Source organism: Gallus gallus, chromosome 5 (genome assembly GCF_016699485.2).
Source record: "Gallus gallus isolate bGalGal1 chromosome 5, bGalGal1.mat.broiler.GRCg7b, whole genome shotgun sequence".
Classification (NCBI taxonomy): Eukaryota; Metazoa; Chordata; class Aves; order Galliformes; family Phasianidae; genus Gallus; species Gallus gallus.
Genome location: NC_052536.1, coordinates 17758493 through 17782111, shown reverse-complemented (window position 1 = coordinate 17782111; position 23619 = coordinate 17758493). Strand labels below are relative to the sequence as shown.

At 37.1% G+C, this 23619-nt stretch overlaps 1 protein-coding gene across 16 annotated transcripts in view; it reads left to right on the top strand.

Moving 5' to 3' along the window:
- SHANK2 (SH3 and multiple ankyrin repeat domains 2) overlaps positions 1-23619 on the top strand; it is a 343211-nt gene that overhangs the window by 40988 nt on the left and 278604 nt on the right. For all 16 annotated transcript variants that reach the window (XM_040701785.2, XM_040701784.2, XM_015286884.4 and 13 more), the window contains 8 exons: positions 798-1017; positions 9287-9490; positions 10901-10972; positions 11535-11643; positions 11929-12080; positions 12892-13059; positions 16414-16530; positions 20497-20574. In XM_040701785.2, the coding sequence (XP_040557719.1) occupies positions 814-1017; positions 9287-9490; positions 10901-10972; positions 11535-11643; positions 11929-12080; positions 12892-13059; positions 16414-16530; positions 20497-20574 (1104 nt within the window). In that variant the 5' untranslated portion in view covers positions 798-813. Of the gene's footprint in view, positions 1-797; positions 1018-9286; positions 9491-10900; positions 10973-11534; positions 11644-11928; positions 12081-12891; positions 13060-16413; positions 16531-20496; positions 20575-23619 lie in introns of those variants that run through there.

Here is a 23619-nt window from a genome sequence, read left to right as displayed (position 1 = left end):
TTCTGGGGCAAAAACTGTCATTTGCTCCTGCAGTTGGAAAAGCTCTGGAAGGAAAATGTCCTTACTGTGTGCCCTGAGCAACTGACATCTGAATGCAGAAGTCCATACTTTAGAATTAAGTACTACTTTCATTTTACCTTAATCTATACCACAGATGAAAATATGTTTCTAAGCTCTGTATTTATGTATGTATAATAGAGAGATTTTGGTAGTGTAGAGCCAGAAAACACAAAGGAATGTCTTTATCTATCTAGCTCCCTGTAGTATTCCTTTTTTTTTTTTTTTTTTTTTTTTGTTGTTGTTGATTCTGCTATTTGAAAATACTGTCTGAAGCCTTATCCCTACAGTTCCTCAGCATTAATTCTCCATGATGATGTAAGTTTAGCAAATATATTAATTTCCTGAACTGTCCTTTTTACACTGGGAGAAATACACTTGGAGTCTGGAAGTACAGTTTACAACATTGCTGTGTAGCAGAGAAACTGATGATGATGCTGGGTTTCTCTGGATCTTTTGGAGGACCAAGTGTGCCTGGAAGAAAGGTCATCTTTTCTTTCCATTCCTCTGTTTCCCACTCCTGGCCTTCTTTCTCTTTTGTAGTAAATTGGTAGCCAGATTTATTTCCATTACAAGCTGTCTACCCCTGTAAATTACAAGAGAAAATAAAATAAGTTAAGAGCTATGACTTCACTGTTAAATTGGTGTTAGTTTCAGGAAAATAAAGAAAACTTGTTGCAGATTGATTTTTAAGACTTTAGCTATTTCTACATTTTTATCTTTCTGCTTTGTATTGGCAGGGTAAAAAGCTTGAACATGCCTCGTAGCCCAACATCAAGCGAAGATGAAATGGCACAAAGCTATTCCGACTATTCTGTTGAGTCTGAATCTGACAGTTCCAAAGAAGAAACTATTTATGACACAATCAGAGCAACTGCAGAAAGGCCAAGCAGCAGAATGGATGACAGTCAGAGCAACACTCTGGTGATTCGAATTATAATACCTGATCTACAGCAAACGGTAAGGGATATTACGTTACTATTTAAAAAAGTTTAGAAATGATTAACTTTGCTGGTTTCAGTCAACTGTAGGTCTGTTTTGTTTTCTTGCAACTAAGTCAAAATGTATGTCCTGTTTGCTTTTGTGTCCCATTTTTACCCTACTTTGCCTAAACTAAAGGCATTATCCCAAGCAAGAGAATGAATTTAGCATACTAACTTGCTGTAAGCTCTGAAGCTAAATACTTGTCTGATCTGCATTCAGAGACATTTGACTGAGTAGAATAAGGAGAATTTTGAATCTAAAAAGCTTATCAGAATATATCATATAGTCTCTCGGAAAACCTCATTCGTACCTAACTCCATAGTTTCCTTGTTTCTCTCTTCATGAGATAGTTTGTAATTGGCCAAACAGGAATTCACCATTCTCTCTCTTTTTAGTCACCTTTGTATATTCTCTTCCTATGAAACAATATCCGTGTTAGATAGCTATGATGTTTACAATGTAAAAATGAGGAAAGAAACATTAGAATAGTTCTTTTCTTCCTGTTATGCTGTTACACCTTCACTACGCAGTGCTAGTGAAGTCTTCCACCCAGAGAAATCAGTACCCTTGGTCTGGAAGTAGAAGAAAGTGTGACATTGTACCATTCTGCAGGTTTTATAGTGTTGTAAAATCATTATGTTACTTTTCCCACCTTCTCACCAGTTACAATAGAAATGTATCAGAAATTATAGGATTACCCTTTTGTGATTTTCTGAAATGAACCTTTTAAGATGCAAATATTCTAAACCTACAGCTGTGTTTCACATTCCAAAGTGAATTGGATGAAAATATGCTTATTCTACCATGTCATACAGAAAGAGACATTAAACAGATTTTAAACAAACAAATTGTTTAAAAATGTACATATGATTTGATAATAAAAACAGTTTTTTATTAGAAAATATATCTTGGATGTTCCTTACATATCAGAAGTCTACAGTCCAGAATCCTCTTTCTGGTGAGGAACTATAAAATAGCTTTTTTGTTTTGTTTTGTTTTTTTTAATCGCAGAATGTGTAAAATGCAGGACCTGAAAAATTAGAAAAATGAAGTTGAAAAACTTGCTGCTGTAATTTGTAATGGTCCTCCTAAATGCTGCAATAGGAATAGCAATTGCATCCTGGAGGTCACTGGGAATTACTTGCTGATTCTATCTAGAACCACAGCTTGTCTATGTTTTGATTAATTACCTTAATTATCCTGAGCTTTCCTGAATGCTGTTGTCTGGATTTTCAGCTGATGGTATGCATCAGACTTTCTTCATTTCAAAGGTGATTATAAAACCACCATTCTTTCGGGTATGTCTGTTACATGCATCGCTCCATGATGACATTTATCTTCTACATCATACTGTGCTGCCACTCAAGATCTATCTCAGATGAAATTATTCCTTTCATTTTAATTAAGTTCATTCCTGGAATGATGGAGATGGCCTGTCTACAGGCTGATAGGAAAGAACTGGTTTGACAGCAAGGCCTCAGGTGTGGTTGTAGAGCTGCTTTTTTTTAAAGCTCAGTGTACACAGTGCAGCAGACATTCAGAGAAGTCTGTGCTGGAGCTGAGATCATTCTCTCTTCAATTCTTGTACTTAAGATTTCTAGTTAAGTCTTGAACCTCTTTCTGCTGAAATTGTAGTGCCACTCTATTAGTTTAAATGGTGTGAGATTAAACTCTGTGAAGAGGAGGTGGTGTGGGGCCTGAGCTGGGCAGAAAGGCTCTTGAAGGAAGAGCAGCACTGTGGCTGCTGGGATCCGCCCATAGGATCTTTGTTAAATCTTGGCTGAAGCAAGTATCACCTTGGATCTTTCATTTCAGTGCTATAGAAATATTGAAATCTACTGTTGTACACAATATACTTTTTAAAAGGTTTTAACCTGTAATGAAGTCTTCTGTCAATGTTCCTACCAGTCTGCTAAATATTTAACAATGAGTAGATCCAAAATAAACAGAAAAATTACATTTTTTTTTAACTTGCTAACTTCTCTCTGATGTTAAAAACAAAGTGATGTGAGCCTCCTGAAGCCTTCTCATTTAATCAGTCTGTTTCTTAGACCAATAATACCTTGTTTATTGGCACTATTGAAACCATTATTTTGTTAAAAATTAATTTTGTGCAGGAAATGAAATAAGATGTATTTTAGGTTTCCTTCTTCATTTGTTCATTTTTATTGTTTTACTTTCCAGTATTGTTTTTCCTTTTCAATAAAGTCTTAATGAAAAGTAACTCAACTGTTTTAAACAGTCCTGTAGCAGATGACCTATTTCTGATTTAATTTGTAAGCCCACAAATTCCTGTGCAATAAAGTGAAATCTGGATTCAGTTTTACAAAATGATAGCTTAAATGCAGCATAACATAACTTGGAAAAGATCACTGTTCATTATAAATTATCAACCATTGGGTATGATAATTAATTGATATTCTCATCTGACACTTTGAAGACGTTGTAAACCTGGCCAAGCTCTTATGAAGTCTTATTTTTCAGTTATTATATCAATTATTTTTGTCTCCTTTTCAGCTCAGATGATAATCCATGGCGTTGAAACAATAAATTGTAGAAAGAGTAATTTCTTACTGCTTTTGTTCACCTTTATTCAAGAAAGTGTCATTCTTAGCACAAGGGCATCGAGAATGTGTAAATGAGTGATGGAATGATTTCCTGAATCACCAATATTTCTGAGGGAATGCAGCTAACAGAAAACTTTCCATACATATGTAGGAGAGTGGGCAAACTAGCTCTGTCTTGTGGCATTTAACTTCCTCATTTAATAAGCCAGAAGGTATTAGGTCCTTCATGGATCTACTGTAACCTTTGGAGCAGCTGTTTATTTGTAGTGCATCTAACACAGAGGCTCTGGCTTGCTAATCTGATGGGAATAGCAGTAACTGACTTTTTCTCCTCTCTTAGCCGAGGTGGCCTCTCTCTGCTAGTGCAGAGGATACAGATGAGCAAGTCTGAATCTCTCTCTTGGGATTGAAACTAATCCCAACCTCCTACCTCATGCCCAAAGGCAATATGCATTTTTAGTGTTGAGTGTCTATTGGACATGGGAAGCTAGTGAGCTGATGCTCCCGCGCTTTCCCCTAAGAAAGATGGTATATCTGACCTCTTCCTGAACTGTATCACTATTGAAAATAAGTCTTGTGTCTATTTCATTTGTCAGCCAGAGAAGTAGCACATCAGAAGTGATGTTGCCTCTGACTGGAAGCAGTCTGGTTCCTCTCCACTTGCTCTTGTCATTTCATCAGTAATGGCAAATGTTTTGTGTTCAGAATTGCTCTTTTCCCCAGACTTCAAGAACAGATCTGTCAAACATTTGTTTTTAGGAATGTTTTTGTTATTTTATTATCAACACATGGCAGTTGTTCTGCTCTTTTGTTTTATCCCATGGTTGTGTGCTTGCTCTGGCTTATGTTTAAAATGAAAGTAAATCGAAATGTTCAGATTCATATGTTTTATTAATTTCTGCTGTTGAGGTGGGACTGGGTCTGACAAGGACTTCTTGGAAGTGTTTTCTGCCCTTCTGTTTTGCTGCACCACTTCAGTAACAAGCATGACCCTCACTGCCCCCTTTTGTTTTATTTTTCATAATACTGGGATTTCCTCACAAGATGTTTGATAAATGGCAGTTTCATAAAGCAACAGCTTAAGTTATAATTTCTCCTTTACTACTTACAATTTTGTTTATTTTCTTATACTATATATTTTCCATTATTTATTGCCCCTTGTGATCCAGAAACTTTTCCCTTCAGTACTTTTATATCCAAGTTAAAATGCTCATTTAGTTTGTGCAACTTTTGTTTAATGAAGATAGGGACCCAATTTTCATAACTGCACCTTGAGACACATTTTCTCAAGACCTCATTTTTATTTGTTTCCAATCAGTTCAGCCATCCACTTCCTCAGACCTATTCCAGTGTCTCCTTTCCTTGCAACTTTTCACAAATACTCTGTATCCTACCAGAAAAACGTCTGGCTTTTTTTTTTTAAAAAAAAAAAAACAAAAAAAACAACTCAGCTGTTGTCTTATTTTCTCATGGTCACTCCAGTTGCAGGATTGTGCTGAACAAGAGGGTAGTCTCTTCCATTGCCTCTTGTTGCATTGCACTGCTGGTCTGAATCTGAAGAAAGAACGAATTTGTGTTAGATAGGCTGCCAACAACTGTTACCCCAGAATGATCTTGAAGCCATTCAGATCAAAAGTCAGGCTTGAATTCTGCCATGAAATTAAACTTCGGTACTATGCTTTTTAAGTTCTCTTTCATTTAAACAGACTGATGCAAGAGAAAAGTAATTCAGGGTCTTGGTGCTTTTTGAGGCTTTATGTCCTTTTGAACTATAGCTTGTTTTTCTGTAAAACTTCAAGAACCATCAGTATGTCTCAGTCTGGTGAATGGAAAGCAGCCCTCAGTTTGCCTGCTGAACTGTTTGCTTTTCTCAAGCAGACACTAAATCCCAGTGTACTGACATCAGATTTCTTGATATCCCATTATTGACAGTGTGTGTTGATGCACTATTGATGGTAGTTTTCTGTATGAATTTTGAACTCGTTCCAAGTCAGGTACTCATTAGCTACTTATGTGTTAAAGACAAAGAATCTTATCCTCTTATAAGCATACCTTGTTGGTTTCACTTGCAGAACAATTCGTTATGCGTGAATTAGTAAGGATGTGTGTCTGTGGAGGTTTGATGTGCTTGTTGAATCCTTCAGTCTGACACCCTTCTGATCTGCTTCACCTGACCCCCTCTGCAGAAACCTGCATCAGGTGAACTACAGCCCTAAGTGGCTGTGGGTATCTGCTCTTGGCATTCCAGTGCTGCCTGCTTCTACTTACAGCAGCCTTTGCATCGTGCTGCAGAAAAGTTGGGAGTCTTATTAGTGTACTAAAACATACTAATTCCTTTACTCCAAAGAAGATTATTTTCTTTAGAAAGATTCAGACGTCTGTTTTGAGGTGTTTGTTTGTTTGTTTTACTTTTAGTCTGATTTATGCCCCAGAATGCATTATCTTAAATCCTGTTTAGCTGTGTCTGTCTCTGGCTGTAAGGCTGATATTTCTATTTTATGGAAATCCTGTAATTTCCAACAAATATTGATATTTTTGTTTTGCTAAAATCAGGCCCTGCAGCCCTAGTAAGGAGCTGAAAATCTTTGGCAAAGTTGATAATACAATTTCAGTAATCTTCAACATTTGTAAAAATAAGAGCACTTGTGAATTGGTAGATAGGCTAGGACTGAGAATAAATGAATCTGTAAAATTATTAGTTTTGAAGTATTTTTGTATTTATTCTGTTACTGAGGTCTCTATAAGATATCATACTCACTGTGGTAGAAATGTAATGGTGATATATGCATCAGATAACTCATTTTAAAGCAAGCCTTTGAGCTACTGCAGAAGAAGAATTCGTCCGTGATATTTCAGCCCAATGCAGGTGGTTAAAATCCTATTGCCTCTCCTCACGCATTAGATGAATGTGGCGATATCAAATGTGTAGAAAGTGAAGCATTTAAGTAGATAAATATTGTGAATTACTGATGGAGTGTGCTTAAATCCTGTAGAATTATTTTCCTTTGAAATATATTCTGAAGAAATATGAAATTATTTATAATTTTACCAGTTTAGCATATCTTTGAGAATTAGAAATATCCACCATCATCTCCCACGTTTGCAGATAATCAAGAATGGGTAGACCACAAGAACAGATTAAATGAAGCATGCTGAATACTCAAGGTGTATTTAAAAAAGAAATCATAATTAAACTGCAGTCGCAAATCAAAATCAAAGCAGTGTCATGCCACTGCAAGACTGGTCATATCTTCCTTCTGCCGCCAGTTTAATCCTTCATGTCCCCTTGTACAAACAACACCGACATCAAAATACAGTGCTTTTCAGATAACACCTTCAAACTTAAAAAAAAGATAGATGAAGCAGAATGAATGCTGTTTCCTAGCCAACTTTATTTATGACAAAATTTGATATTTCATTTGATTACATTTTAACCATAGAATTGTAATTATATTGAAATATATTTAAGAACATATTAAATTACATATTATTAAATTATATTTAAGAAAGTAAAGGATTAAAGCTATCAGTTATTTCCTAGGTCAAAGTACCTCCTGAACACATGGCAAGTTGAAAACCAATAAAGTAAATTTAGGACAGCTGTATTAAAAGCATGGAAGGTATCTATAATTACTTGAGGACAATAAAATAAAGGTAGGCAGGAAAGCACTCCTCAGAGCAAAAGCTGTCAACAGCTGTGGAGTGGAAAGGGTGACATGTCAGCAAAGCAGGGGGTTTATTTCTGGGGGTTCACTTGCCGTAGTCTCTGCTTTCGTGCTCTGGAGTTGCCAGCTGCTGGTCCCTCCATCATTTTATCACTCTCCCATCACACACCCCAAAATACCCTGACGTCAGTACTTGAGCCTTATCTGAAAAACTGCTGGGAAAGACAAACCCAGTGGTAATTTTTAATAATTCATGACCAGCCACAGAAGAGCTGGACAGGACCCAATTTTGCTGCGCCTGTCTTGCTCACTTGGTCATGCCGCTGCAAGATGCTATCACAGCAGCTTCTACGGCACTGCCAGCCAGCGATGACAAATAGAGGCCATCCCAGTGTCAGTCCTCATGTCTGAGGATTAATTCACAGAAGCACAGCCAACTCCTCTGCTTCAGCTAGTCTTCTCTGCACTGATTGAGTGCACATGGAGGGCTGGTTGACTGCAGTGTTTGCTCAGTTAAAAACAGCCACGAATTGGAAGCTTTCTGGCTCCTGCTTGGTGCTTTTCACTGCTGAAGATTTTTGCCACGTAATATTGAAATGGGCAAGAAGACACTGTAAGCATACAAAGTAATTGTGGCTTATGCGTTTGCTAATAAAAATTCAGGATTGAAATGCTCACATGAATTTGTTAGTTGATTTGTGTTCATGGGATCAGAGGTGACATTCAGATATATGCTGAGCATGCCAGGATAATTAAGTTTAGTTGAAGAAGACAAACTGCAGCTATTTTCTTATGGGTGGCCTCAGGACTTCAAAAGGATGCCAGCAGACACTGCCGAGTTGAGCAGTGCAGAAGCAACAGTGAGGTTAAAGCATTTTTGGCAGCTCATACTGGTGAATTTGATTTCATTTAAGATCTAATTGCTGAATAAATTCAAACAAAGCATTGCTTGCTCATTGAGGGGAGGGATTGTCCTGCCTCCTGCCATACTTGGTACTTGGTGTGGCCTCACCTTAAGCACTGTGTGCATTTTTGTGCATCATAGCATAAGAAGGACATCAAACTGTTAGTGAGCATCTGAAGGAGGGCTACAAAGATAGGGAAGGTCTGGAGGGCAAGAGGTATGAGGAGCAGCTGAGATCCCTTGGTCTGCTCAGCCAAGAGAATAGGAGGCTGAGGGGAGGGCTCATGGTGTCCTACAGTTTCTCAGAGGGAGAGAGGAGGGCAGCACTGAGTTCTGTTCTCTGGTGTCGACAACAGGACCCGAGGGAACAGTATGGAGCTGTGTTAGGGGGGTCAGGTTGGGTTTTAGGATAAGGTTCTTCATCAGAGGTGGTGGATGTGGCTCCAAGCCAGATGGAGTTCAAGGAGCGTTTGGACAACATTCTCAGATGTAGGGTTTGGTTTTGGGTGGTCCTCTGTGAAGCCAACACTAAGCTGAACTTGGTGATCCTTGTGGGTTCCTTCCAACTCGGGATGTTCTATGAAATACCTAAACTTCTTAAATTCTGAAATTTCATATTGCTCAGTAGCAGAGAGCTTGCAAAGGTTTCTGAGTTTTCAAGTCCTCTGCTGCCTCACATCAGATAGTTCCTCTCATAAGCTTATCCCAAGATAAACTTCTAAGTGACTACCATTTTTCTGTGAAACTCTTGCAGATCAGACTAGTCATCAGAACAGCCTAGAATCAACTGGATGGGTAAACATGTTGTAACATCCCTTCTTTCACTTGGCCTTTCTAACTGGTTTGCCATGAAGGCATCTTTTCTTTGAAGAAGGATTTTGTCTCTGAAGTTTATGGAGTGACTTGAGGTGTCCTGGATTTCCACAGTGCATGTGTACTAGTTATCATAGAAGAATGAGCGTGTGAAATATAATTCTCTGGATGTAGATTTTGTCATGGCGCATACAGATTTAGTGTATATATATAAAACACTTGTAAATTTTATAGTATAAGATATTGTTTGAATGCTTTCCCATAGTTTAGATTTCCTCTCTCATTTCTCTTTGCAGAAATGCATTAGATTTAACCCAGAAGCTTCAGTGTGGGTTGCAAAGCAACGAATTTTGTGCACTTTGAATCAGAGTTTGAAAGATGTCCTGAATTATGGATTGTTCCAGCCAGCAAGCAATGGTAGAGATGGAAAGTTCTTGGATGAGGAACGACTTCTCAGGGAATACCCACAGCCGGTGAATAAAGGAGTTCCTTCCCTAGAGGTATTTTTAGATGAAAAATCTGAAATAATGTTGTACTGCTCTGATGCAGATTATACTGTAAACTGTATTTGAGGTTTCTGTGTGCATCTCAATTGCATTTGGGAAACAGCAATCAGCAAGTTTGAACTTGAACTCTTTCTCTCAGAAATGCCAGTGTTTGCTTGCAGGTGGAGTTACTCTACGTGTTACCCCCAAAGTCTGCAAAGAATCAGACCCTTTGGGAGATTTGATTCGAGGACTTTTGTCTCCTGAGGACATAGGAGATGTATTTTAGGAGAGTAGCCTGTGATTTAAGAAAGAATTGTAAGGTTCTGGATTAAGATTTTGGGTGTGTGATTACGTTTACCTGAGTAGGGTAGCAGTTGCTTAATAATAGCCATTTGCCTCCTGCCAAAGAAGGGTCTTTCTGTCAGGAAGCTAGGCAAAAAAACTAGCATTTAATTAATGTTAGTATTGATTGTATGGTGGTACATCATCCAGTAATAATCTGTAGTTAATAAACTTTCCCCACTATGACACAAATGAAAGAAAAAAGAACCAGGGTCCAGAGAAAGTCCTGTATTGTCCAGCAGTTTATTTCTGAAGGTCAATCTCTGTTGTTCATATTATACCCATAAGCAAAATAAATAACTGCATTATTTTCTCTGCTATGTTTGTTACAGAGTTTTGTTTAATAAGCATTCACTTGATAAAATTCTTCTCACAGCAACTAAAGGGTTGCAATGTGCGGGTTAAAAGTGGGCTTTTATAGAATCTGGTATCAAAGATTCCTACAGTGTAGTCTTGTCCAGCAAATATGCTGCATTCTTTGAACTGTGTATATTATGATGAGATAATAACTAATTGCAACTATGTAAACCCCAGGATTTTGGCCACAGACCTTTCCATACTAACCAAAGGGTAGCAAACTGCTCACAGAGACTGAGTTTCAGACAAAAGAGACAATCCTGTGAACCTCACCCACAGGACCAGTCCCATTAAACATCAGGAGAACTGTTCCCGTGTTCTGCCTATGTTGATTACAGGATTTTATAGGAGTTGTTTCTGAAAATTTAAATTTTAGAAGTGCTAAGCTGATATTTTGAAATGTGTATTTTTTTTTTATTTAACATGACTTTTCAGGCCTTCTTTCTGTCTGAGCCCATAAATAAGAGTGCATATCTCAGTACATTTACACAAGATAGACATTTTGCTTACGTGAAGTGTACAACTATGATAACACATTTTTATGCATGGGGCTGATTGTAGGTGAATATTCAAAATAAAATAGTGGGACTTTTTTAATGAATATTACTTGAATCTACATCACTTTGGATAATACTTTCTGGTAAAGTCAGAAATGTTTTTATTGCTAGTTTTTAAGCAAAATATGACATTTTCATTTTTTGTATGTTGTTTCTTCCCTCTCAGTTTCGATACAAGAAAAGAGTGTACAAACAGTTCAATCTTGATGAAAAACAGCTGGCCAAACTTCATACAAAGGTATGCCCGGTTTACTGGGGGAGTTAGTAAATGCCTACTCAGAAAAGGAATGTGTCTGAGAAACTGGAAATAAGTAGAAGTTCATTACCACCTGAGTGAATTGCAGAACAACAAGCAACATGTGTCTCCCACGCTGACATAGAAAAACACCCATGTTTGACTCTTACACAGGTGTACTAGTAATATCTAATGAACATTACTCCACAAACACAATGTGTTTTCAGCATGCTGCAAAAATGCTAATCTATATCTTCAGACTCATTTTGCTGACTCATTTGCTGCAGACTCATTTGCTGGTCAGAACAATAACGAGCATCTTACCAATCTAATTCCTTATTAAATTAATCATTCATTTCTTGTTAAAACTGTCAACAGCCAAATCTTATTGCATTCGGCTCCTGAACTTCACAAACTGTAGGACGTATAGATAAAAATTTGGGTTCTTCAACAGTGCGAATTAGTTCAATGATGTCGATGTACATATAGTGACAGAATATTTCACTTTAAGTTAAAAATTTCCTTTCCAATCAGAGGATGATTCATTTGTCACTCTTTATTTCAGGCTAACTTGAGAAAATTCATGGATCATGTCCACCATCTCTCAGTGGAAAAAATCACAAAAATGTTGGACCGAGGACTGGACCCTAACTATCATGACCTAGAAAGTGGAGGTCAGAACAGTAAAAATAGCAGCATAACATAGTACCTTGGGTTTGCTCAGCCTAAACTGATTAACAGGTTAAATCTCATGTGTTCTATCTGTTGCCTTTGTATCTTTAGGCTAATTGTATCTGTATGGCTTTGCTGGCCAGAGGAAAATGATCATTCATGATTTTCTTTGATCAATACTTAATCTTTGATCAAAACTTAATATTTTACAAGATTTTAAAGCAAATGCTTATTATTTTATAGATCTGATCATTTCTTTTTCATGTGTATACTATTCTCTTCTTCAGAAACACCACTAACTTTGGCAGCTCAACTTGACAATACAGTAGAAGTGATAAAAGCTCTGAAAAATGGAGGAGCGCATTTAGACTTCAGAGCCAAAGATGGAATGACAGCTCTGCACAAAGCAGCCAGAGCCAAAAACCAAGTAACCCTCAAGGTAGATGCTTTCAGTAGCAAATTATACATTACTTTATGCAGAAAAATATATCAAGGAGAATGCTTTCAGTTAGTTACTATATCATCCTCAATGGATCCTTTAAGTTGTGTTTGTTCTAGTGCATTATAGGCTTTCAAATCTTACTATTTGCTTTCAATAAAGGGCCTTTTGACTTTTGATTCTTGGATAGGAAAAAAAGTAGTGAAATGTAAACTTATTCACTGATCGATAGATTGGGACAGATCTACTTGAAGAAATAGTGATAGTGTTATTACTGCTTATATCTTTGGAAGTAAATGCCAGTGATATGGATTATGCATTGTATCTTTACAGTCTTTTCTGATTTCTTTTATATTTTAACATGTTCTTAGATCACCTTGATTCTTAGATCACCTTGATACACTAGATTCAGTCTTATGTTTATGGCATTTGCTTATTTCCTTTTGATAGCTAGTCAAATTACATGATACTTTTGATAAAGTATTCTCTAAATGAAGAGGCAAATGTTTTTCAAAGGTGATGAAGTATTTTCAGAATGCCAGTTCTGAAATTTATGTAAATATGGAAACTGTACATTGTCATTCGTCCTTACCTTGTTATCCCTGTAGATTCATTTAGGTCTTACTTCTTTTGAGGTCATTCCTCGCTTAACTTACTCTTTGTCACAGCCTATTATTTCAGCTTGTAAATAAATGAGCAATAAATACACATGACAGATATCACCTTCTAATTACTTTTTCAGGGAGAAAAGCCACTTTCCACTTATAAGTCACTTCAAAAAGCAGTTTTCACAGTTTCTGTTTGTTTTCAGACTCTTTTAGAGCTTGGAGCATCTCCTAACTACAAAGACAGCTGTGGCCTGACACCGCTGTACCACACTGCTGTTGTGGGGGGGGATCCTTACTGCTGTGAACTGCTTCTTCATGAACACGCTACAGTTAGCTGCAAAGATGAAAATGGATGGCAAGAAATTCATCAGGTAGGGAAGATCACTTTTTGTTGAAAATTCAAATTGTACTGGGAAGTGTACTCTTCCTGTACATTCTGTGTGCAGAAACATACTGTATACATTCTGTGTCTAAACACTGTTTTGAATACCATTTGTATACATTCAGCCCTTGCACATTCAAGTATGGAATTGTTGTTTATTGCTTTGCATCCTGCTTTTGCAAATACTTACTGTAGATTTTGCTGCAGTAATTGCTGTTGCATCTGGCTGCTAATCATATTTATCCAAAGGACACTCAGAAGTTTGAAGTTTGTGAGTGTCTCAGTGACACTCTTGTTAAAAAAAAAAAGAAAGAAAAGGAAAAAAAAGTGTAAATTGATATTTTGTTAGCAACTAAATGTTAATTTCCCTGGTAAAACTTGTCTGTCATACATACTTCCCTTTTTCTCCTTGAACTTTACAGGGAAGTTTTAGATTCAGGATTCTGCAGCTAATATCATGTAGTATGTTGTATTGCAGGTAGTTGAATCCTCTCAAACTCATAATCTGAGTTCAGTTTTAATTCCTTGCTTATATGGGAACTGAGATTCTAATTGTTTTTCTTTTGCTGTTTGTACATGGTGTTCCTTGTCTTTTCTTAAATTGCATGGGTGGATAAAAATGGGAATATGTTCTATGAAAACAAACAAACAAACAAAAACCCCCAAACCCTTTACATTCCTACTTAGGTTATCTAGGCTCAGTTTCTTTCCTACATAAAAGTTCTTTTAGTACACAACTATGTTTCTTCTTTTCTCTGAAAGAAATGGAAGATGGTTTTGTTACCTGGTTTTGGGAAATAATCTGGAAACAACAGGTTTTTTTTTAGTGTGTACGTGTGTTTAAATTTGGATTGTTTTGATCCATCTCTAGTAAGAAGTAAAAAAAATTAATGCACTGCCATCATTTCTGAGCCTGTGAAGGAAATGGATTGTATAGATTGAAGTATGTAGGTTGCTCCAAAAGTAATGCCTCCTATTTATTTCCAGGGAAACTACAGCAGTAACAGAGAGAACAATAACACTGTTTGATAGAACAAATTCTCATTTGCAAAACACTATTTTTCAGTTCATTAATCACCAATTCCTGCAGATGAGCTGATCAACATACTCTTCAGTTTATGATGTGACAATTGTGCACAACCATCCAGAATGTGGCTTGTGTTTCATGTCCCTGTTACCACTGCTGAAACACACTACCCACCACCTCACTGTGCTCATATACACTGTTAGGTCTCCATAAATGTTCCGCAAGCATCGATGAACATCAATGGGTGCAATTTTTTCCACATGGAGGAATTCAATTGCACACCTTTGTTTCTTACATATGCCCATGTTGGATGCCATTCTGTCAGACTGCCCCTCTGCTGCCCCCTGTTGCACTGCAACAAAATGGAAGGGAATATTGGTGAGAAGGTTCAACCTCTACTGCCATACCACCAGCATCTGCTTCTGATGTTGTGGGCCAACATCATAATAAAATAGAAGGCACTACTTATGGAGCAGCCATTCTCCAAGCATTTGTTAGTGAATTAAGGAAGACAGTGATATGATACAATCACATGTTGTCTGCATGAAGAAGGCAGTTACTTTGCATGGCAAAGAAATATTTTTTTTTACAGAGTGTGTTTTTGATTTTGTTAGAAAATCTGTAGAAAATAAGCCTCCAAGTTACCCTTGTAGTAATGAGAAGAAGGTAAAGTGTTCTGCTGTGCAGTAATAGGAGTAAACTAAACATCCTCTGGATATACTCGTCCCTTTCTGTTGACTATAACAGGAAGGCCTGATTACCAGTTTGGACAGCTCACCTAACATGTATCCCCTTTTAACTAGGGAAATGCGTTTCCCTTGCACTGGTTGTCTTCCAGAGCTCCCAAAAAGCTGAGAAAGCATTTCTGTCAGACTGGCAAAGAGAGGGAGAAGGTCAAATCCTGCTCTAGGAAAGAAGCAAGGGGAGGGAAGGTCCTGGCTGTAGTCCAGCTTGTTGTATGAAGAATAGAAAGTCAGACACCTGCACATTCATATCTAGCTGTTGATTGACTTTTAGAAATTGGACAGAGCTGATAGCTTAATGTGGCTCATTGTACATTTTGTCTAATGTCCCTTGCAGTCAGAAACACAGTTTTGGTTTGGTTCTGTTTCTTCCTTTTGCACAGTTTCAGTTGCTTTCTTTCTGTTGCTCAACCTTAAACCTTTCTGTTGCAACATCAGCTGACACGATTTTGGCAAATAATCTGTAAATAAATAAACTATTTAATAAAATGCTGATGAATTTTCTTTTCTTTCTATATGACAAAATTTGAAATTAGAGGATGATGTGGTGGTTAATGTGTTAGTCTGGTATTTGGGAAATCCAATTCGCTCCCAGATGTGTCACATTTAATCTTGCGTTCAGCAGTACACTTATTTCTTCTGATTCAAATTGCAAGATGTGCAGATGATATAATTCCCAGTGAAGTCAGTGTAATTAGGTACCTACAGCAGAGCAAATGGCTTTGTATATCTGTATCTCTCAGCTTAAATTCCATGTTATTGTATGGGAAAAATACTGATTTGAGACAGTGTCAAGGTAAAAATATTATGATCTTTGAGATGCTCTGTTGGTGTGCTATAGAGAAGAAAGGAGCCAAGTAAGTGAGACTGATGAATGGAAGGAATGTGATTTTTCTCAAAATTCTTTGCTAATCAGGGAAGTTTTGAATTTTAGTGGAGTCTCATTCAGTATCAGTTTACTTCCAACAATTCAAGGTCCAATGTTTTATCTCTGACTGAAAGTAACATTTGACAGTGTTCGAAGTTAAATGGCAAAACACTTGAAAGGAACCCTCTTTAGGATCTCCTGTACACGGTGCATCTACTGACATCACAGAATCTGAACATGCTTATTTGAACTACTTTGACCCATACCTTTTCCCAAACCTTAAGAGCAGACTTTGGACATCTGATCGTCTTTAGTGCCATCTAGTGGACAACTTCCCAAAGACTTGGGGGCAAAAATCTATTTTCTGTCAACTGTCAAACACGATGAGCATAATACGAATATTGATTTTGTTTATGTATCCTACCTAAGAATATATTATAAAAAAAATCAACATTTGTATTTTATTGATAATTTACTGTTAAGGATATGCTTAAACTGTTGCAAATATTTGCTGTACCTGAAATGCACATAACTCAGTTCACAGACGTATATAGATCTGAGTTTTGTCGTGCAGTCCAGAGGTGGTTTTGAAGTTAGGTCCCAAGTACAGTAGTATTTTCTCTGATAAAAAGACACTGACCTGGGATGCTTGACTGATGCAACTAGATTGTATAATAACTGATACATTAACACATCTCTTGCTAGGCTTGCCGATATGGACATGTCCAACATCTGGAGCACCTCCTCTTCTATGGTGCCGACATGTGCGCACAGAACGCATCGGGAAACACAGCACTGCACATCTGTGCCCTTTACAACCAGGTGAGCAGGCACCCACCTTCCCCGCTTTTGAACAGTGGTCCTCGAAACTAAAAAGTACATAATTAAGGACCATTGTGTTTTGTTAGCATTTTATCCACCAATTACACATAAAGGCTGCTCATCTTTGGTAGCGAGGTTATACCTATCCAGTGAAAAAGCTGTCAACACCATGAATCACTGAACTATATTTTTTAGTATCATATCTAAGTATTTGTTTCCTGTTCAGAACTTATTGCTGTTTTGCTAGAATTTAAATTAGAATTAAATAAGAAATACCCAGAAAATACTGTGGAGATATATCTCTAGACTGTACGGAGGAGATCTAATTCCCTACTGTTTACAACTTGTAAGGCCATTTGCAAATGAAAGAACCATTTTGATTTGATAGCATTCAACATTCTTTGCATATAGGGTGGAGAGGGAATGAGTTTTACAGCTATGTTAAAATACAGCATGTACAATGTTGCACCGAATTAGGAAAACACAAGTCATGAGATGTGACTGTAACTAGCAAAACATCTGTGAAAGCATCTGCTTCTTAATTAATCACCATCTTGACTTTTACAAAGTCTTATCAAAGCAGATTCCTGAAGTATGTCTAAAATAACCTCCACAGTTTTAAAAATAGGTTTTGGAGAATAATTTGGCAATTTTCAAGTCTGCTGGCTTGATGTGTGTGTCATAATTGAAATAAATTCATAGACTCCTGTTGTACAAATCTTCCTCATTAATGCTGATTATTGTTTGAAGTATGCAGCATATCAGTGGGTAATGTGCCACTGTGGGATTGCTTGTTGCTCAGTCTGTAAGCTTCAACAGGCCATTAAGTACCCAGGGCAACTAGGTTAAGGTTAGCACGATTTCTTCTCTTTTGTAGTCATTCAGTGGTTCTGCAAGTTCACACTTGTCAAGATTTCTATCCAGAAAAGTAAAATTCACATTCTTAACAAAAATTTTGAATGTAAGCTTCCCATCAGGAACTTAATACGCAACTAACTGTAAGCTTTTCTGCTGAGTATTTTAAAAATATATTTTCATACTTCATTTATTTCATTTTTCCCAAGTAAGAATTTTGAAGTTTGGATCATAATGCACATATAAACTTAAAAAAGTGAACTCGTCTCTCTCTCATATATATATTTTTAAATTTTATATTATTTTAACAACTTACTGCAGTATTTTCATAGCCATAGCTGTTCACAAGACCACACACTTTTAGCAAAGTTTATGCAGTATGAAAATTGGAATCCTGTTGAGCGACAATATTTTTCATGTACAGATGTGTTCTTTTGACCTCAGTGGAAAAAATCATTCTGTGGAAAACTTAGAGGCCCTCACTGAAATTTCATCTACAAGTCATGGGTATTTCTGTACCCAGTTAAATTTGGCTCTGAGATTGGATGTTTTACTACTGTGTAATGATTTTCTTTCCTTAGTCAGGAATATGTAAAAATAAACAGTGCTGTGAACCATAATCTGTGATATTATTTTCAGTGTCCTTTTTTATTTGAAAGTTGTTGTTAAATAATGCAGAAGGAAGGAACTGTGACCTTTCCTGGCTGAAGAGGATGGGAACAGCAAAATTCTTTTTTCCTTTTGATTCCTGTAGATGGAGTCATTACCCATTGAATTTTTCTCTTCCAGCTTTCCCTAGGGAATTTTCTGGGGATTTCAGAGATTGTGTTTTCCTAAGTTCCAGCTAAATGCTCATCTGAATAAATTCTTGCTTTTTTAAGGTTTTTTTTTCCTTTCATTTTTTAATGTTCACTAATATAGAACACAGGAAAAAAAAAAGATTTTACAAATTGATGATTTACATATTGAAGTATTTTTATGTTTAGAGCTACAGATAATACACCTGAAGTGCAGATATCAGTGCAAGCAAATGAGACCATATTAATTTGGTAGAACTTCATAATATAATATGACAGAAATCTGAAAAGCATAACAAAATTAGTAGAAATGCTTGAATGGTTTGGATTGGAAGCAACCTTTAAGATTATCTAGTTCCAGCCCCCTGCTGTAGGCAGAGACACCTCCTGCTAGCCCAGGTTGCTCACAGCCCCATCCAGCCTGGCCTTGAATGCTTCTAGGGAGGGGGCATCTACAACCTTACTGGGCAACCTGTGCCAGCGTCTCACTTCCCTCACAGTAAAGAATTTCTTCCTTATATCTACTCTAAATCTACCTTCTTTAAAACCATTTGCCCCTGTCCTGTTGCTATGTGCCCTTAAAAAAGTCCTTCCTCAGCTTTCCTGTAGGTTCCCTTGAGGTACTGGAAGGCTACTGTAAGGTTCCCCCGGAGCTTCTCTTTTCCAGGCTGAAAAGCCCCAGCTCTCTCTCGCCTGTCCTTGGAGGGGAGGTGCTCCAGCCTTCTGACCATCTTCTTGGCCCTTCTCTGGACCTGCTCCAACAACTCTATGCCCTTCTTCTGTTGGGGGCCCCAGAACTGAACAGAATCCTCCAGCAAGGGTCTCAAAAGAGCAGAGTACAGGGGCAGAATCACCTCCCTTGACCTGCTGGTCACAATATGATTGGCCTTCTGGGCTGCAAGCACACATTGCCCGCCCATGTTGAAACTTTCATCAACCAACACCCCCAAATACTTCTCCTCGGGTCTGTTCTCAAGCATTCTCCGCCTAACCTGTATCTGTGCTTTTGCCTGCCTTAACCCAGCTGCAGACCTGATGAAGATGAACACTAAAGATGACACATAGGAAATACAGTCAGAAAGTCCAGCATTTGAAAAGCAGGCTAGAACCACAGAAGGTTTTTGGCAGGTTACAGTTGGTCATGCTTTACAACAGTATTGACTAGCGACTTCAGAGTACTATGTATTCATTGAAAAACAAAATGTTTTTAAAGGATTTCATTTGCAGATTTCTGCAGTTCAGAAGGATTTAATTCATGCATTTCTCTTTTCCTTAGAAGAAAGATCACATTTGGTTTGCTCTACTAACTATTAATAATTTTTAGGGAAGAGAAAGTAAGCCTCAAGACTCATCAGTATAGTATGGATAGCCAGCCTAAATAATTCTGGGTAAATGAAAAAATATATATATGAATCATACATTAAATGTTTAATGCCAAGTCACAGCTTGAAGCAGTGATTGAGCACCTGGTGGGAAGTTAGGGCCAGCCCAGGGGAGCTCAGGTGTGCCTGAGTGACCAAAGGGGGTGGAGCCAGGATCTACCCATTCCCAGACCTCATTTAAGGGTTGGCAGTTCTTCTTGAGGTAAGCAGCTTCTTTCCTTTATTTCTGTGCCCATGGCTCTTAAATTTGAGCAAATACTCACTTCTTGTAGCCTGGTACCTTGCTTCTCTGATGTTACTGCTGTGCTTTCCATTGTGTTACAGCACTGAAATGAGTGAAATGCAAACCAAAACAACAAAAATACCTCCCCCCCCCACCCAAAGAAAAAAAAAGCATAAAAACATCTGAAATAAGAAAAATAGGAAGAAACAAGCACAAAGCCAACCATCAAAGAGAATAAGCGAATGTAATTGGTAAAACTGCTCTGTTTAATTTTTAGCAGTAGAGGAGTATGTCCTTCATCACATGTACCTTGCTGTTCCTTTAACAGTACTGTTTTCCCTACAAAATAGGCAAAAACTGTGTGGGAGCCAAATTCATTGTTAACAAATATGTTTTCTGCAAGATCTAATCTGTTACATATGGAATTTTCAAGGTACAGTTTCTTAAAAAAAAATAAGATGTTTACAACTTACGTTCCTCTACTTTTTTTTTTTTTAAATATTTGCAAGTTATTTGTACTCTAATACATTTCAAAGTATGTAAAGCCCTGTCAAAAATACTAAAAATGCTTATTTAGTGAATTCATTTCTTAGACTTGTATACATATTTGACGTTGCTGCTCTTATCTAAGAAAATACCACAAATATCTCATAGCATCAACCTCTCTTCAGGATTGCTATTAAGTAGTTTATTTTTCTACCGTTTTCAGGAGAGCTGTGCCAGGGTGCTGCTATTCCGGGGAGCAAACAAGGAGATTAAGAATTACAACAGCCAGTCTCCGTTTCAGGTAAAAAAAACAAACAAAAAACAACAAAAATGAATGCCTTTTCTTCCTGCTGCTCATCACTGTCTACAAAAATATAAAAAAACCCACACCGACCCACCCCAATAACAACAAAAAAGCCCCCAGCTCTTACTTTTCTGTAGTGTGGTTTGTGGATTCTTCCTTCCATGGGTGTGGTGACAAAGAACTAGGATATGTTTCAAGGACAGGGTTGGGTTGAGTGCCCTATCAGTGGAAATAGTTGAATTGTCATCTCTGCCTCTGCAAGGAAAGTCTTTCTTTGGATCAGCCAAAATTTGCTAGATGTTTTTCATTATTTGCTTCTATTAAAGTACTTTCAGAAAGCTTAATTAAAAAACTAAATGGAAGAAAATTGTCCAAAAGAGTTCCCAGGTATGTCTGACAACCTTAAGCCCTTATTTCTGAAGCAGTCTTAATTAGTGTGGTTTTCAGTAAAACATTCATAACACAAACTGGCATGTGAGAAACAGAGATGAAAGCTGCAATGTTTTAAGAAAAAGTAACAGAAAAATTTATTCTGCAGAAAAGGGTGCTTCTGGAAGAGTGATGGTATGGTGACACTAAATGGAACTGTCTGCTTTTGAAACACGATGGGACCATTTCCCAAAATCAAGTATTCTTAAAACAATAAGAAATCCTGACTTACCTTTGCACACACTGTCTCCCATTGTGTTTTGGTCCTTACTTAGATAATCTTGACTTAGATTAATAATAAAAAAAAAAAAAAAAAACAACAAACCCACACACATGCCCACAAAAGCCAGAAAAAAGCCACGCACAAAATAAAACACTTTTTCTCTCATTCTTTGATAGCAGAAATTAATGGAATATTTGCTATGTCCATGTAGGTCCCTGAGTTAGTTTCTCAGAGTTATTAACACCTGTATGTATCAGACTCTTAAAAAATAACTTGGTCAAATAATCCCACATTTGTTTAATTAGTTCTGTTATTTGAAGCTTTTCTGGACATAGTTTGTGTCTCTCAAGCTTCAGAGTTCTGCCTGTGAATTCCAGCCAGATTATTATATTCTGTGGGGACTGTTCTACCCAGACTGGAGAAACAGCATATGAATTTAGGGACCATCTTCAGGCTGCTAATAGTTTGACATCTAAATATACACTAAACAGAAATTCACTAGGTTGTAGGTAATACTTATCACTGCACCTTATATTTAGGGCGTGATTTAATTGCATGATTAAAAATGGAAAAGAGGAATGGCTGATTTTTAATGGGGTGGATTCCAGTGTCATTTGTTATTCTGAGAGATCAGATTATTTTATTTCTCTGTATCTGAGATTCACTTTTCCATTTGCTTTAGACTATTATGTAGGGAGGTTGGTTGGAAAGCAAAACAATTTCCGTTTCTCTTCCTCTTTCTACTTAATGCTGCAAAATTGTTACTTTTCCTCTTAAATTATGAAAACACATTGAAAAAGACAGAAAATTAAATCTCTGTAAATGCTAGTGCTGATGGTTATAGGGCCTCAAGGAATGAAGGGTGACTAGCTAAAACCAAATAAAATTGGAAAAGCAAGTGAGCACAGAGACAGGAGAAATGATTTCAAGAGAAGAGACTAATTGTGGAAGTGCACCTGCCCCTACGGAATAAAATGCTTCTATTTGTTATCATTTATTATATGCTGACACTTCTGATACTTGGGCTTCTGACAAATCCTTTCCTAGTATAAGCAGAAGGACTGAAAATTAGGTTGGCTTTGTTCTATCATTTCCTTTTTTTGAGCGTGTGGATGTGGAAATTGTTTCCATCTTTTTACTTCATTTTGTCTTACTTTTAGGTGTAAGGAATGTAAGAAATGGTCCAGTTTTATCCCCATGTAGTGAGTAGAGTAACCCCAGTGGCAGCACTGTAATAAAGCAGCATTAGAATTAATTCTTTGCCATCTGTCTGATGCTGACCCAGTCGATCAGACACCACAAGTGGAGCTGTTATAAAATTATGCAGAATCCCCTTGAGTTAATAGGATTTTGCATACTAAAATTGTTTACTCATGTAATCAGTAGCAAGGAACACTGAAGCATCTCATATGTACATAATGAGAACAGTTGTAGCTGCACCTTCTATTCCTTTGAGTAACCTCCATTATGTTGCTTTCTGAGAAAAATCTAAAAGGATTCCTTTGAATTGCTGCTTACATAATTGATTGCATGCAAATCGGTTTTTCCTGTAAATACAAAGTATCCATATAACAATAAATGTCTATGTTGCATCCAAGGCCTGTCAAAAATTTATTTATTTTGATGAAAATGAGGAGCATGCTTTGACTTTTGTATCTGGCATTTGTGGCAAATGAATGTCCTTTAATTTTAATGCAGATTTAAAAAATAAAAATAAAAAAAATGGAGCAAGGGAGTGTTCACATAGTTCCGAATCACGGTAGTGCTTAAAATAAGCATGGGTTTGCAAGATCATAAGGAAAAAAGCCAATCTGAACTAAATTGTGTGCCATTTAATTTGGGTATCCCATACTGAGTACTTCGTAGACATCTCTGCCTGTGATCTGGCTGTCTTTTTTACCTTTTCATTGTCTAAAAGAATTAGTATTGGAATGACATTGCCAGGTGTCAAAGCCTGGAAAACCTTGTGTATGTTTCCTAATTGAATGCATAAGTGTTAATTAGCTACTTTCAAAGAAGTATGCTTCATCCTGACTGATCTCAGATCTATTTAGTAATCAGTACCGAGTACAGTTCATGTTATCCAGAGTTGAAAGTCTGCTTATGACTTTCAATTGTAGAATCTTTTGCTGATAGGATGTCCTCTGCAATAACAGAGTATGGGGCAGAAGAAATTCCAGCATGTTTTTTTTTTTTTCATTAATAAGCAATAAAGCTTACATAAAGTATTATATCATCCCTGTTTGTGTTTCAAGTAGATTAGGACAATTCTTGTATCGCTGTCCCCAATATAAGCTTGAGAACCTTTTGCATATTATGCATATTTTGATTAAAAGTGGATAAACAGTTACAGTTAAGATGAAACCTCTGCCACATCATGATGTGACATC